Source organism: Oryx dammah, unplaced genomic scaffold (genome assembly GCF_014754425.2).
Source record: "Oryx dammah isolate SB20612 unplaced genomic scaffold, SCBI_Odam_1.1 HiC_scaffold_18, whole genome shotgun sequence".
Classification (NCBI taxonomy): domain Eukaryota; kingdom Metazoa; phylum Chordata; class Mammalia; order Artiodactyla; family Bovidae; genus Oryx; species Oryx dammah.
The window spans coordinates 93,397,984-93,409,769 of NW_024070202.1; the positions used below are offsets into that span (position 1 = coordinate 93,397,984).

Genomic DNA, 11,786 nt, shown 5'->3' on the forward strand with positions numbered 1-11,786 from the left:
GTTTGAGTAGGCTCCAGGAGTTGGTGATGGACAGGGAAGCCTGGTGTGCTGCAGCCCGTGGGGTCCCAAACAGTCGGACACGACTGAGCCACTGAACTGAACTGACCTTTCCTTTCTTCTTTTGGCCCCAGGGTCTGTCTATGCAGTCTCTCCACCAGGCCTTTTCAGCAGGACAGCCTCGGGATAGTTAATCTGATTACATGGCCACTGGGCTCCAAGAACAAGGGTTCCAAGAGACCCAGGCAAAAACCGAATGGCTTCTTATTATGATCTAGGCTTGAGAGTCTGAGAACATCACTGCCACCACATTTTATTGGTAGAGCAAGTCACTAAGACCAGCCCATATTCCACAGTATCTTTATTAAATGTCTATCTGTTTCTCCTCTAAAATACATTTTACTCTAGGGAGCTCCTCCCTATTTAAAATGTATTGTTTAATAAACATCCAGTAAAATTCACTTTCTTTGTTGTCACAGTTCTTTGAGTTTAGACAAAGGCATAGCCTGGATGCAGCTGCTGCATTCGAGATGGAGAACAGCCCCATCACCCCCAATGTTCCCTCGTGCTGTCCCTTGGTAGGCAAAGTCCTCTCCTACTCCATCCCCTGGCAACCACTGCTGTGTCCTCCACCCATACCCAGGCAGTCAGAATTTTGGAGACTGGGTTCTCCATCTAGAGGGATAAAGGTCCCCCAGGTGATTCTGATTTGAGTCAGGTCTGAGAACTGTTGGTAGGGACATGTCTTCTTTTAAAATATCAGTTCAGTTCAGTTGCTCCGTTGTGTCCGACTCTATATCCCCATGGATTGCAGCACGCCAGGCTTCCAAGGAGCAAGCATCTTAATTTCATGGCTGCAGTCACTTTCAACACTGCAGTCATCTGCAGTGATTTTGGAGCCCAAGAAAATACAGTCTGTCACTTAAAAAAATTTATATATATATATGTATATATATATATAAAATTTTGCTGCATTGAGTCTTAGTTGCTGCACGTGGGATCTTTAGTTGCAGCATGCTGCACCTTTTAGTTGGCTAGTCCCCTGATCAGGGATCAAACCTGGCAGAGTCTTAGGCACTGAACCACCAGGGAAGTCCCTCAAGAACACTGCCTATTAAGCAATAGGAATTTGCTTTGCACCCTTAGAATAGGCTTTGCTAGTGAGAGCTGTGAGTGGTCAGAGGCCTCAGATAAGTAACAGTAACAGCTAATATCTCTTGAGTGCTTAGTATATGACAGGTACTGGGCTATGTACATTTGGCACATTATCTCACTCTGCACCACAGTTCCACTAAATCTATTATCCCCATTTCACAGATGAGGAAATTAAGGCTCAAGATTAAGTAATTTGTCCAAGATCACACAGCCAGGAAATGGTAGAGCCACAATTTGGACTCAGGCAGGCCAAATTTTGAGGTCCATGCTCCTTATCCCTCCCTCCCCAAAAGAGAAGTTACCTGCCCCCACAAGCTCTAGCCTGGGCGGTTCCCCATGTCGGCTCTCACTTCCTCAGAAGCTTCTCCTAATACAACGTCTTGTTTGGGAAATAGGTGTTCCTGCAGGAGGGATGATTCAGGAGGAGCAGAGGGATGGAATGCTGAAGTGAGCTCAGCCAGCGAGGGAGCAGGGTAGAGGCCTGGGCTGGGGCGGGGGTGCTGGGATACCTCCACCTGCCTGCGTCTTGCTGACAAGACCTTTCCTCCCCCTGCACTGGAAACAGCCTCCTCTGTTTCTCTCCATCTGATTTCCTGTTTCCTCTTCTGGCTTTGGAGTACCTGCCTCCCCTGACTACCTCTTCCTAAGCTCCCACCTGTTCTCTGTCCCACCTCAGCTTGGTAAGAGGAACAAGGGTCCGGGGGTCTGGGCAAGGGGAAACACCTCTTGGATCTGGTGCACGGGCCCTGTGGGGGTGGGTCCCACAGCCCTCCTTCCCCATGGACTGTAGAAGGTTTAAGAATGCCCCTGAAAAATTAAAAGGTAAATTGATTTTGGGTTCTCAACCAGAGGTGCCAACATTCCTTTAGTGGGTCATTTTGAAATGGGGGCTGCTTTTTAAAAACTTGAATTGAACTGCAATATATTAACACATGGAGAAAAGGGCACAGATTGATTTTCACAAGGTAAATATACCCGTGTAACTGCTACCAGATCAAGAAATAGAACATCACCAGTGTCCCAGAAGTCCTCATCAAGCCTCTTCCAGTCCCAAGCCTGGAGTGGGAGGGGTGGGGAGCATTTTTTTGCTTGTCAATAGGACTTAGGGGTTCTGTTGGCATTTAGTAGGCAGGGTCTAGGGATGCCAAATGTCCTGCAGTACATGGGACAGTTCTGCACAAAGGACAGTCCTGCCCAAATGCCCGGCTGAGAAATGCTGTGCCTGATGGAGCTGAGCAGTCATGGCCTGCAGCGTGGCCAAGAGAGATGCTTTAGGCCCAGGGAACAGGGATGCAGCTGGGTCTGTGGGTCAAAGTGAGGAAGGGTCTTCACTGCAATGTATCCACACTGTGGCTACACCCCCAGGCCTCCGGAACGCCCCCCGCTGCTGGGCAGTGATCCAGCCCCTACTGTGTGCTGTGTACATGCCTAAGTGTGAGAACGACCGGGTGGAGCTGCCCAGCCGTACCCTCTGCCAGGCCACCCGCGGCCCCTGTGCCATCGTGGAGAGGGAGCGGGGCTGGCCCGACTTCCTGCGCTGCACCCCCGACCACTTCCCCGAGGGCTGCCCGGTGAGTGCTCCGCAGGGCTGGGGCTGAGCTGGGCATGGGGACAGGGCCTAGCAGGGGCAGGGAAGCTCAGAGCCTAATGAGCTGAAAGATCCCAAGTCATGGGCTCAGCGAGCCACAGACCCAAACCAAAACTGGGCCAGTCCATCAGGGATTATCTTGTCTAGCTATAAAACATTTTTGAGCACCCACTCTGTTACACAGTGGGGAGTTATAAGAGTCATGAGTGACAAACCTATTCTCAGAAAGTTTATCGTTTATTTAGGGAGTCAAGGCTTGCACATGTAAAACGCAAGAGACACCAAGACAGGGATGGGATCTAGTTCCGGGGTGAAGGAGAGCACATTAATAATAATAATAATAGTAATCATTATTTATTACTGTCCAAATACATTTTAAACATCTTACATTTATTTATTCACTTAACCCTTAGATCACACTGTGAAGTAAGTACTGCTGTCCTATAGATCAGGAAACTGAGCTAAGAGGGAGGTCACATAACTTGCCCTAGGATATGTGGTCCCTGAGCGGCAAGGCTGGGATTCAGATGCTGGAAGGTTCTCTACAGCACCTGCCCTTTCAGCCTCTGCCATGCTAACCCTGCACCTCCTATTAAACCAAAGGTCACCTCGAGCCTACTGCTTTCCGTTGTATTGTCTTCTCCCCTTCTCTCCTTGCCAGAATGAGGTGCAGAACATCAAGTTCAACAGTTCTGGCCAATGTGAGGCTCCCTTGGTTCGGACCGACAACCCCAAGAGCTGGTATGAGGATGTGGAGGGCTGTGGGATCCAGTGTCAGAACCCGCTCTTCACCGAGGCCGAGCACCAGGACATGCACAGCTACATTGCAGCCTTCGGGGCTGTCACGGGCCTCTGCACACTCTTCACCCTGGTCAGCGGAGGGCAGGCCCCGGGTGGAGGGCAGAGGGAGAGGTGGAGGCCCGGGACCCTCAGGCTGCCTGTAAAGTAGGGAGGGAGCCTATTGTCCGTGGGAGGCTGGGCTCTGGGAATCAGGGGGAGGAGAACTTGACAGGGGTCTTCAGGGAAGGGTGGTGATTAGAGGGGTGGGGAGTTCCGATAAGAGTGGCAGAACAGCCCTAACCCCATGGAACGGGCCTCTCTTCTCTCTTCTAGGCCACATTTGTGGCTGACTGGCGGAACTCCAATCGCTACCCCGCCGTCATCCTCTTCTATGTCAATGCGTGTTTCTTCGTGGGCAGCATTGGCTGGCTGGCCCAGTTCATGGATGGGGCCCGCCGGGAGATCGTCTGCCGTGCTGATGGCACCATGAGGCTCGGGGAGCCCACGTAGGTGTCCTGGGTTCCCAGAGGCGAGGGCGAGGGGAAGAGGATGATGCCCATTTTCCACAAAAGGGGCAGGTTGGACTGGAAATGGAGATTTCACCGTGGGATTCAGCTCTGCCTTGTTGCACCCAAGGTCTTCAGCACTAGAGCCTGGACCGTTCACATCTTCTGTATCCTCTTCACTTCTGACCCGAGCCCAGTCTCCAAGCCCTGACTCCTAGAAGAACCTTCAGACCTTAGAAGCCAGGAGGCTGGGGACCACAGGGCCAGAGGGGGGGAGACTTGGTAGATGGAATATAGAATGAGTGCCCCAAGTGACACCCCACTTGTCTGCACAGCTCCAATGAGACCCTGTCCTGCGTCATCATCTTTGTCATCGTGTACTACGCCCTGATGGCCGGTGTCGTCTGGTTTGTGGTCCTCACCTACGCCTGGCACACTTCCTTCAAAGCCCTGGGGACCACCTACCAGCCTCTCTCGGGCAAGACTTCGTACTTCCACCTGCTCACGTGGTCACTCCCCTTTGTCCTCACTGTGGCAATCCTCGCCGTCGCCCAGGTCTAGTGACTGGTGCGGGGTGGGGACCCGTGTGGGGTGGACTTGGGTGAGAGAACAGGCGACCAACTCTGTCCCCCTACCCCTTCCTCCTGCAGGTGGATGGCGACTCTGTGAGCGGCATTTGTTTTGTGGGCTATAAGAACTACCGATACCGTGCTGGCTTCGTGCTGGCCCCCATTGGCCTGGTGCTCATTGTGGGAGGTTACTTCCTCATCCGAGGTGAGTGAGGACTGGGCTGAGCACCTGCTCTGTGTAAGCAGGAGCCAGGAGCTGCCAGCTCTGCTGCCTTTGAGGCAGGACCTCAGCTGGCTCACTGGGGCCTTGGGGCAAAGGGGAAGGAGAGATACAGCACCACAGACAGACACAGCACCACGACACTTGGTGTGGGGCAGCACCTTTGTTCGGCCAGAAAAATGCTGCCTTCAATCCGGCCTTGTGTGAGGGCTAATGGCTTGCTGAGTGAAGCTTGGGCTGGGTCCTTACCCCTGCTCAGCTCTGACCAGATGCCCTTGCGTGATAAACACCTTGAGTAACCTACCTCGTCCACGTGGGCCAGTTGGGGGCCTTCCATCGTGTGTGTGCCCTGAATTGATATACACGCTCAGTCTCTGGAGCTTGGTTTCTCAGCTCCTTTCTGCCCACAGTGCACACACACGCAGAGTTTTCACAACACACACAGATTCTGTTTCCTCATTTCCCTGTTTCAATATGCCGCCTCCACAATGAGACTCCGTATCTGAGCTCATTTTTGTTGAGCGTTCTCTGTAAACTTCAGTTTCCTCCCCCAGTTCCTGTTCAGCCCACCTTGTTTCCATCTCCTTGGCAGTGGCTGGGCCTCTGATGTGTGTTTTATATCTGTGTGCTCCTGTGCGGTAGCCACCAGCCACGTGTGTTGAAACTAGTCCAGGTTGAGACGTGTCATAGCATAAAATACAAACTGCACTTCAAAGACTCAAGCACACACAGAAGTAAACTGTCTCATTAACAGCTTGTTATATAGATTACACGTTGAAATGATAATGTCGTAGACAATGATTTATTGTTTTTAAGGTGTATTGAAGTTAATTTCATTTGTGTCCTTTTACTTTTTGAAGGTGGCTTCTAGAAAATTTGAGATTATGAGTTGTTGTGCAGTTGCACAGTCATGTCTGACTCTTTGTGACCCCATGGACTGCAGCATGCCAGGCTTCCCTGTCCTTCACTATCTCCCAGAGTTTGCCCAGACTCATGTCCATTGAGTTGATGATGCCATCCAGCCATCTCTGGAAAATTTGACATTATGAGTGTGGCTCACATTATATTTCTCTTGGACAGCACTGTCCTGGGGTCTCTTCTTTGGCCTTTTTCATCATAATAACTTTGACTCACGGCCTTTCTTGGGGAGGCTGGACCGGGAGTGAGGCGTCTTTGGTCTCCACTGTCTGCCTGCCCTGCTCCAGTCTTTCCTGTCCATAGCACGTCTGCCACCAGCTGCCCTCCAGCGTCTCCAGTTCCTGCAGCTTTAAATCAGCACAAGAGTCATCAGACCTGGGACTCCAGGACCATAGGACCCTCCTAGGATGCCACACACCCATCCCTCCCAGAAGAGTGGTCTGGCCCCCACTAATGTCTGCCATTTCCCTTATGTTCAGGAGTCATGACCCTGTTCTCCATCAAGAGCAACCACCCTGGGCTGCTGAGCGAGAAGGCAGCCAGCAAGATCAATGAGACCATGCTGCGTCTGGGTGAGTGGGTCAGTCCATCACCACGCCCACTGGGGAAGGGTATTGGAGGCTGAAGTTAGCAGGTAGCAGCCAGGGGGCAAGACTAGGCTCTGTGTGTGTGTGTGGTGTGTGTGTGTGAGTGTGGGTGTGTGTGTGGTGTGTGTGTGTGAGTGGAGTGTGTGTGTGTGTGTGTTGGCGGTGATGCTGGTGGTAGCAGCTCAAAAGGGAAGGTACCTTCCTTCTCAGTTGGAAGAATTCAAGTTCATGTCAACACTTGAGGCCTATTTAGAGCCCTTAACTGCCTCTAATTTCTTACCTTATTTTGGAGAAAACTATTCTTTTGTATGTTTTATTGACATGTACTTGAATCACAATGTTAATTTCTAGTGTATAGAAAAGTGACTCAGATATATATATCTGAGATATATATATTTATAGATACTTTTTCATATTCTTTTCACTATGGTTTATCACAGGATATTGAATATAGTTCCCTATGCTATACAGTAGGACCTTGTTTATCTATTTTATATAGAGTAGTTTCTCTCTGCTAATCCCAAACTCCTGATTTATCCATGCCCCACTTCCCTCACCTTGGTAACCATAAGTTTGTGGAGAAAACAGTTCTTAAACTGAGCCCAGCACGAAGTCATCCCAGAGTCTTTCAGGCCCGTGTGGGGCTAACACCCTCCTCCCTACCGCTGCTCCCACACCTGGGATGGGTGACGCCCTGCCCCACCCCTGACCCTCCACAGGCATTTTTGGCTTCCTGGCCTTTGGCTTTGTGCTCATCACCTTCAGCTGCCACTTCTACGACTTCTTCAACCAGGCTGAGTGGGAGCGCAGCTTCCGGGACTACGTGCTGTGAGTGGGGAACTGAGGACCTGCAGTGGTGGGCACTGGAGACCCCTCTCTGCGGTCCAGCAGAGGTCTGTTAGGTTCCAACCTCAGAGGGCGAGAGAAACTGCTCGTCTTGCTCTGGGTGCTCACACTGTTAGTTGCTCTGTAATTTGCAGACATGGCCAACAGCCCTGGGGTCCCTGCCCAGCTCCGCCCTTCCCTCTCATCCTCAAGGCTGCCTGGCTGGTGCGTTTGTAACTGTTAAGCTGTTGTATGTTTTGGCTTCTCCCCACCTCTTGTGTTGGCCACAGATCTCACTATTTCTCATGGACTCTTTATAGAGCGTATTGCAAATCCCTGCACAGAAATAGTTATTGCTCTACAACAGGTTAACAGCCCATTAATGCCTTCTGGGTTTGCCTGTGTTTTTTTGTGTGTCACTTGATGATAAATCTGCGAGGGTAAGGCATCTCAGCTACTTCAAGAAGTGCAGTCCATACTGATACCAGGAATAGGAGTTAAAATGCTCATTAAAATCCTGAGTGCTTCTTGGGACTTCCATGCTCCCAATGAAGGGGCCTGAATTGGATCCTTAGTCAGGGAACTGACTGCAACATGCTGACTCCCACATGCTGCAACTAAGACCCTTCAAAGTCAAATAAATAAATAAATATATTGTAAAAATTCTGAGTGCTTCGGACTCTTCCTTAAAGGCTCCAGCTTCCAGTGTGTGGGAAGACCTGATGCCTGGGTCCCTCCCCCAGAAATTTGATTTCATTGAATGGGGTGTGGCCCAAACATCACAAGTCATTAAAAGCTCCCAGGTGACTCTAATGATCACCTAGGATTGCAAATCATTGATGTGGGCTTCACTCTTTCTAGTGTTGGGATTGATTGTCTGGGCAACCACCAGGGAGACTCAGAAAGCTTCACCCGTCTACCACCTCTTGCCACAGATGCCAGGCCAATGTGACCATCGGGCTGCCCACCAAGAAGCCCATCCCTGACTGTGAGATCAAGAACCGCCCCAGCCTTCTGGTGGAGAAGATCAACCTATTTGCCATGTTTGGAACTGGCATTTCCATGAGCACCTGGGTCTGGACCAAGGCCACGCTGCTCATCTGGAGGCGCACCTGGTGCAGGTGGGGTCAGCAGCAGCCCGTCCTGACCTGGCTGCCTCGTTTTCTCAGCCTCAGCATCCTGTAGGCTCGGTCAGGTCTCACAAGTCCCAGCGCTGCCTTGAGCAGGTGTGATTTCTAAGGGGCCCAGCAGCCGAAAGCGGCCTTTCCTGTGGCTCACCACTGCCCCCTGGTGACACCTCGTGTCCTTGCGAGGATGGGCTAAGGGCTGCGCCTTCGTGTCTTCTGAGAGGAGTGATTCGAGAGCTTGGGCACAGGAGCCCTGCATTCTAGCCTCCCTTTTTGGCAGAGAAGGCCTCTACTCTTCAGGGCCCTTGAGGCCCTCTGGAGGCTCCTTTCCTGGAGGGAATGGATTTGCTGTTCTTTTGCAAGATTTGAGGGGAAGCGGCTGCTCCTCCATGCTCCCTGCCCCATCTTTCTGCCCTCAGGTTGACGGGGCAGAGTGATGCTGAACCCAAACGGATCAAGAAGAGCAAGATGATTGCCAAGGCCTTCTCCAAGCGGCGGGAGCTGCTGCAGAACCCAGGCCAGGAGCTCTCCTTCAGCATGCACACCGTCTCCCACGACGGGCCTGTGGGTGAGCTTCCACTCTGTTCTCCTCTGGAGCACGTTCCCAGTTCCCTTCCAGGCTGGTGTGGCTTCATGGTCTGTTTGCAAGGCTGTGAGGAATGGCGCTCCTTCTTCTGTTCACATACTCCTTCTTCTCCAACCCCCCCCCCTCCCCCCACCACTCCATCCCAGGCTACTCTCCCCTTTCTGTTTCTGCCCCTGGGTCTGCTTGCTGATGATTTGGTTCCAAAGGACTCATCTCCCTCACGTTCAACCATCTTCTGCAGCTATTCTCCCTGGGCTACAGGAAGTCAGATTTCGGGCACTGGGTTTCTGGCGTCCCCTCAGGCCCCCATGCCCTTCAGACTGGGGATGGGTAGAGATCTGGCTGTGCCCACCAGGGTGGGCTTTCTTTGCTAAGTTGAGTGGGAGCCAAGGGCTGGGGGAAGGTGACTGGTACCGAATATGGAAGGAGCAGTCACGGTGAGGGCCTGGGCAGTCATGGCACCTCGCCCTTTCCTTCCATCCCCACAGCGGGCTTGGCCTTTGACCTCAATGAGCCCTCAGCCGACGTGTCCTCTGCCTGGGCCCAGCACGTCACCAAGATGGTGGCCCGGAGAGGCGCCATACTGCCCCAGGATGTGTCTGTCACCCCGGTGGCAACACCAGGTATGGGTTTCCACTCCTGTAGGAAGGTGGGGGATGTTGAGGCTGGAAGAAAGTCCTGGGAGTGGAGTGCCAGGAGCTGCTGGCAGGGGAAAGGGAGGGGAAGGCTTTGGAGAACTATAGCATGGGTCCCCGGGTCCGAGAGTAGGGGCCCGGGGAGAGAAGGTGCCATGCGCACAGAGCTTAGAGTCCCAGGCTCCTGTTCTCTCTCTCACCGTCAGTGCCCCCGGAGGAAAAAGCCAACCTGTGGCTGGTTGAGGCAGAGATCTCCCCGGAGCTGGAGAAGCGCCTGGGCCGGAAGAAGAAGCGGAGGAAGAGGAAGAAGGAGGTGTGCCCGCTAGTGCCACCCCCGGAGCTTCACCTCCCTGCCCTGGGCCCTGCCCCCGCCCCTAGTGCAGTCCCTCGGCTGCCACAGCTGCCCCGACAGAAGTGCCTGGTGGCTGCAGGCGCCTGGGGACCTGGGGAGTCCTGCCGACCTGGAGCCTGGACCCTGGTCTCCAACCCCTTCTGCCCAGAGCCCAGTGCCCCAGCCCCTGTGGCCTGGGCACAGGGCCGCCGGCAGGGACTGGGGCCCATTCACTCCCGCACCAACCTGATGGAGGCGGAACTCATGGATGCAGACTCCGACTTCTGAGCCTGAAGAGTAGGACCTGCAACAAAAAGGAGGAACAAATACCGTTCGGAGGCTTTTCTTCCTCCCTGAGAGTGCTTCTCTCCAGGATCTCATCTTCCCGAGCACCTGAGGGCCCAGTGCCTTCCCGGGAGAGTTCAGTGTGGACGGCTCACGGCACCAGGACTGCAGGAAGGAGCCCTGACATCTCCACGGATAGGCCTCACCGGGGCAGGGCCCTGGAGGTTAGGGTTCTTGATTCTGCCCCACCTGGCTGGCAGCGTCAGGCTCCAGCGGGGTCATGGGTATGCAGAGCTCCTAGTGTGGTGGTAAAGGTGCAAGCAAGGCTGTATGGGCTTGCATGCATACTTGCATGGGCTGTCATGGCCAGCCCCTGTCTGGTAGATGAAGGCTGGCTGCCCTTGTTTGTGCCAATGGGTGCCCTTCCCTGGCACTCTCAGACCAAAAGTGTTCATTGAGTCATTATCCCTTTGTCCACCTGAGGACAGAGCTCCTTTCTCCCCTTTCCGGTTGGTTGTGGGGCTGGGAGTATTTACTCCCAAAGGGGCAGTAACCTCTCTTAAAAGTGTCCAGCTGGCTCCACCGTAGGCCAGTAACCCACCCTGAGTGTTGTGGCACCCTCCTTTCCCCTTTCCCATTTCGGTTCCCAGGCCAGCCTCTTCCTGTTTCCTGTTTGTTGATTAGGACACAGAGTTGCAGCATTTTCCACCCTGCCCCCACGCCTTACCCCTTTGCCGCTGGACTCCATCTCCAGGTGAGAGGTTGGTTCAGCCATAGAGCCTGGCATGGTGGAGAAGCTGCGAGTGATGGGAAGCCTCTGGGCCTCAGAGAGATGCATGCTTTCTCTCGGGGGATGGATCCTCTGACTGAGGAACTACCCTTGGGAAGCTGCTGACATTTCAGCCAGGCAGGAACGCTTCCTTCAACTTCCACAGTTGGTGGGTGAAGAGGTTCCCACCTCTCATTACCCCCATCCAAGGCCCCAGTGTCAAGAACCAGACAGCAGGGAGCTTTAGCAGCTGGCTGGGTTCCAGATCAGAGGGTAGGGATAAGGAGACAAAATATAAACAGTAAATAAAAGGTTTTTGTATAATCTATTGATGTGCTTCTTTCCATAGGCCCTGTCTTGACCCACTTACCTGGTCGTGATCTCATTTGTCCTTCACTTCCTCTGCAAACTATTCTGCAAGGCCAAGAGCTCAGTTCTAATGAGGTCACCACTGACAGATGTCAGGCCGATGTCAGCTTAATGTGCTGGCTGTCCTTCCTGGCCAGTTGGTTCTATATATGGACAAAGGCTCTGGCCACAGCTGCCTCACTGCACATTGATCATGAGATGAATGAGCAAGGACATGCAGCTTGTCCCTGCAGTGATGACACTTGCAGAAAGCAAGTGTCCCCTGCTGGGGAGTATAGGTGGGCATGTAGCCTCATGGCAATCCCAGGCCCCCATCTGGGAACCTCTTGCCTCTACAAGGATGTCTGTGGGACCAGGTGCATTCGCATCCAACAGCTTCCTCCCCTTGGGCTGTCAGAAAAATTCAGGCTTCTCTGAGGGAAGCCTGCTAGTCCCATTTCCTCCAGAAAGATGTCAGTAGAAAACTAGGAACTGGACTCAGGATCCTGTGGAAGAGAGGGTGGAGGAAAGGGGGTGGTACCCACAGATGACTCAGAGGG

At 53.0% G+C, this 11,786-nt stretch overlaps 1 protein-coding gene across 2 annotated transcripts in view; it reads left to right on the forward strand.

Moving 5' to 3' along the window:
- The window catches only part of SMO (smoothened, frizzled class receptor), a 28,565-nt gene extending 17,359 nt beyond the window's left edge, over positions 1 to 11,206 (forward strand). The window contains exons 1-12 of one of the 2 annotated variants that reach the window (XM_040259612.1): positions 1,054 to 1,832; positions 2,518 to 2,723; positions 3,402 to 3,611; positions 3,854 to 4,026; positions 4,362 to 4,581; positions 4,677 to 4,800; positions 6,213 to 6,305; positions 7,040 to 7,148; positions 8,081 to 8,266; positions 8,692 to 8,840; positions 9,347 to 9,481; positions 9,700 to 11,206. In XM_040259612.1, the coding sequence (XP_040115546.1) occupies positions 2,577 to 2,723; positions 3,402 to 3,611; positions 3,854 to 4,026; positions 4,362 to 4,581; positions 4,677 to 4,800; positions 6,213 to 6,305; positions 7,040 to 7,148; positions 8,081 to 8,266; positions 8,692 to 8,840; positions 9,347 to 9,481; positions 9,700 to 10,112 (1,959 nt within the window). In that variant the 5' untranslated portion in view covers positions 1,054 to 1,832; positions 2,518 to 2,576 and the 3' untranslated portion in view covers positions 10,113 to 11,206. Of the gene's footprint in view, positions 1 to 1,053; positions 1,833 to 2,517; positions 2,724 to 3,401; positions 3,612 to 3,853; positions 4,027 to 4,361; positions 4,582 to 4,676; positions 4,801 to 6,212; positions 6,306 to 7,039; positions 7,149 to 8,080; positions 8,267 to 8,691; positions 8,841 to 9,346; positions 9,482 to 9,699 lie in introns of those variants that run through there. The other variant, XM_040259611.1, reaches the window with a different exon arrangement.
- Positions 11,207 to 11,786: the final 580 nt, after the last annotated feature.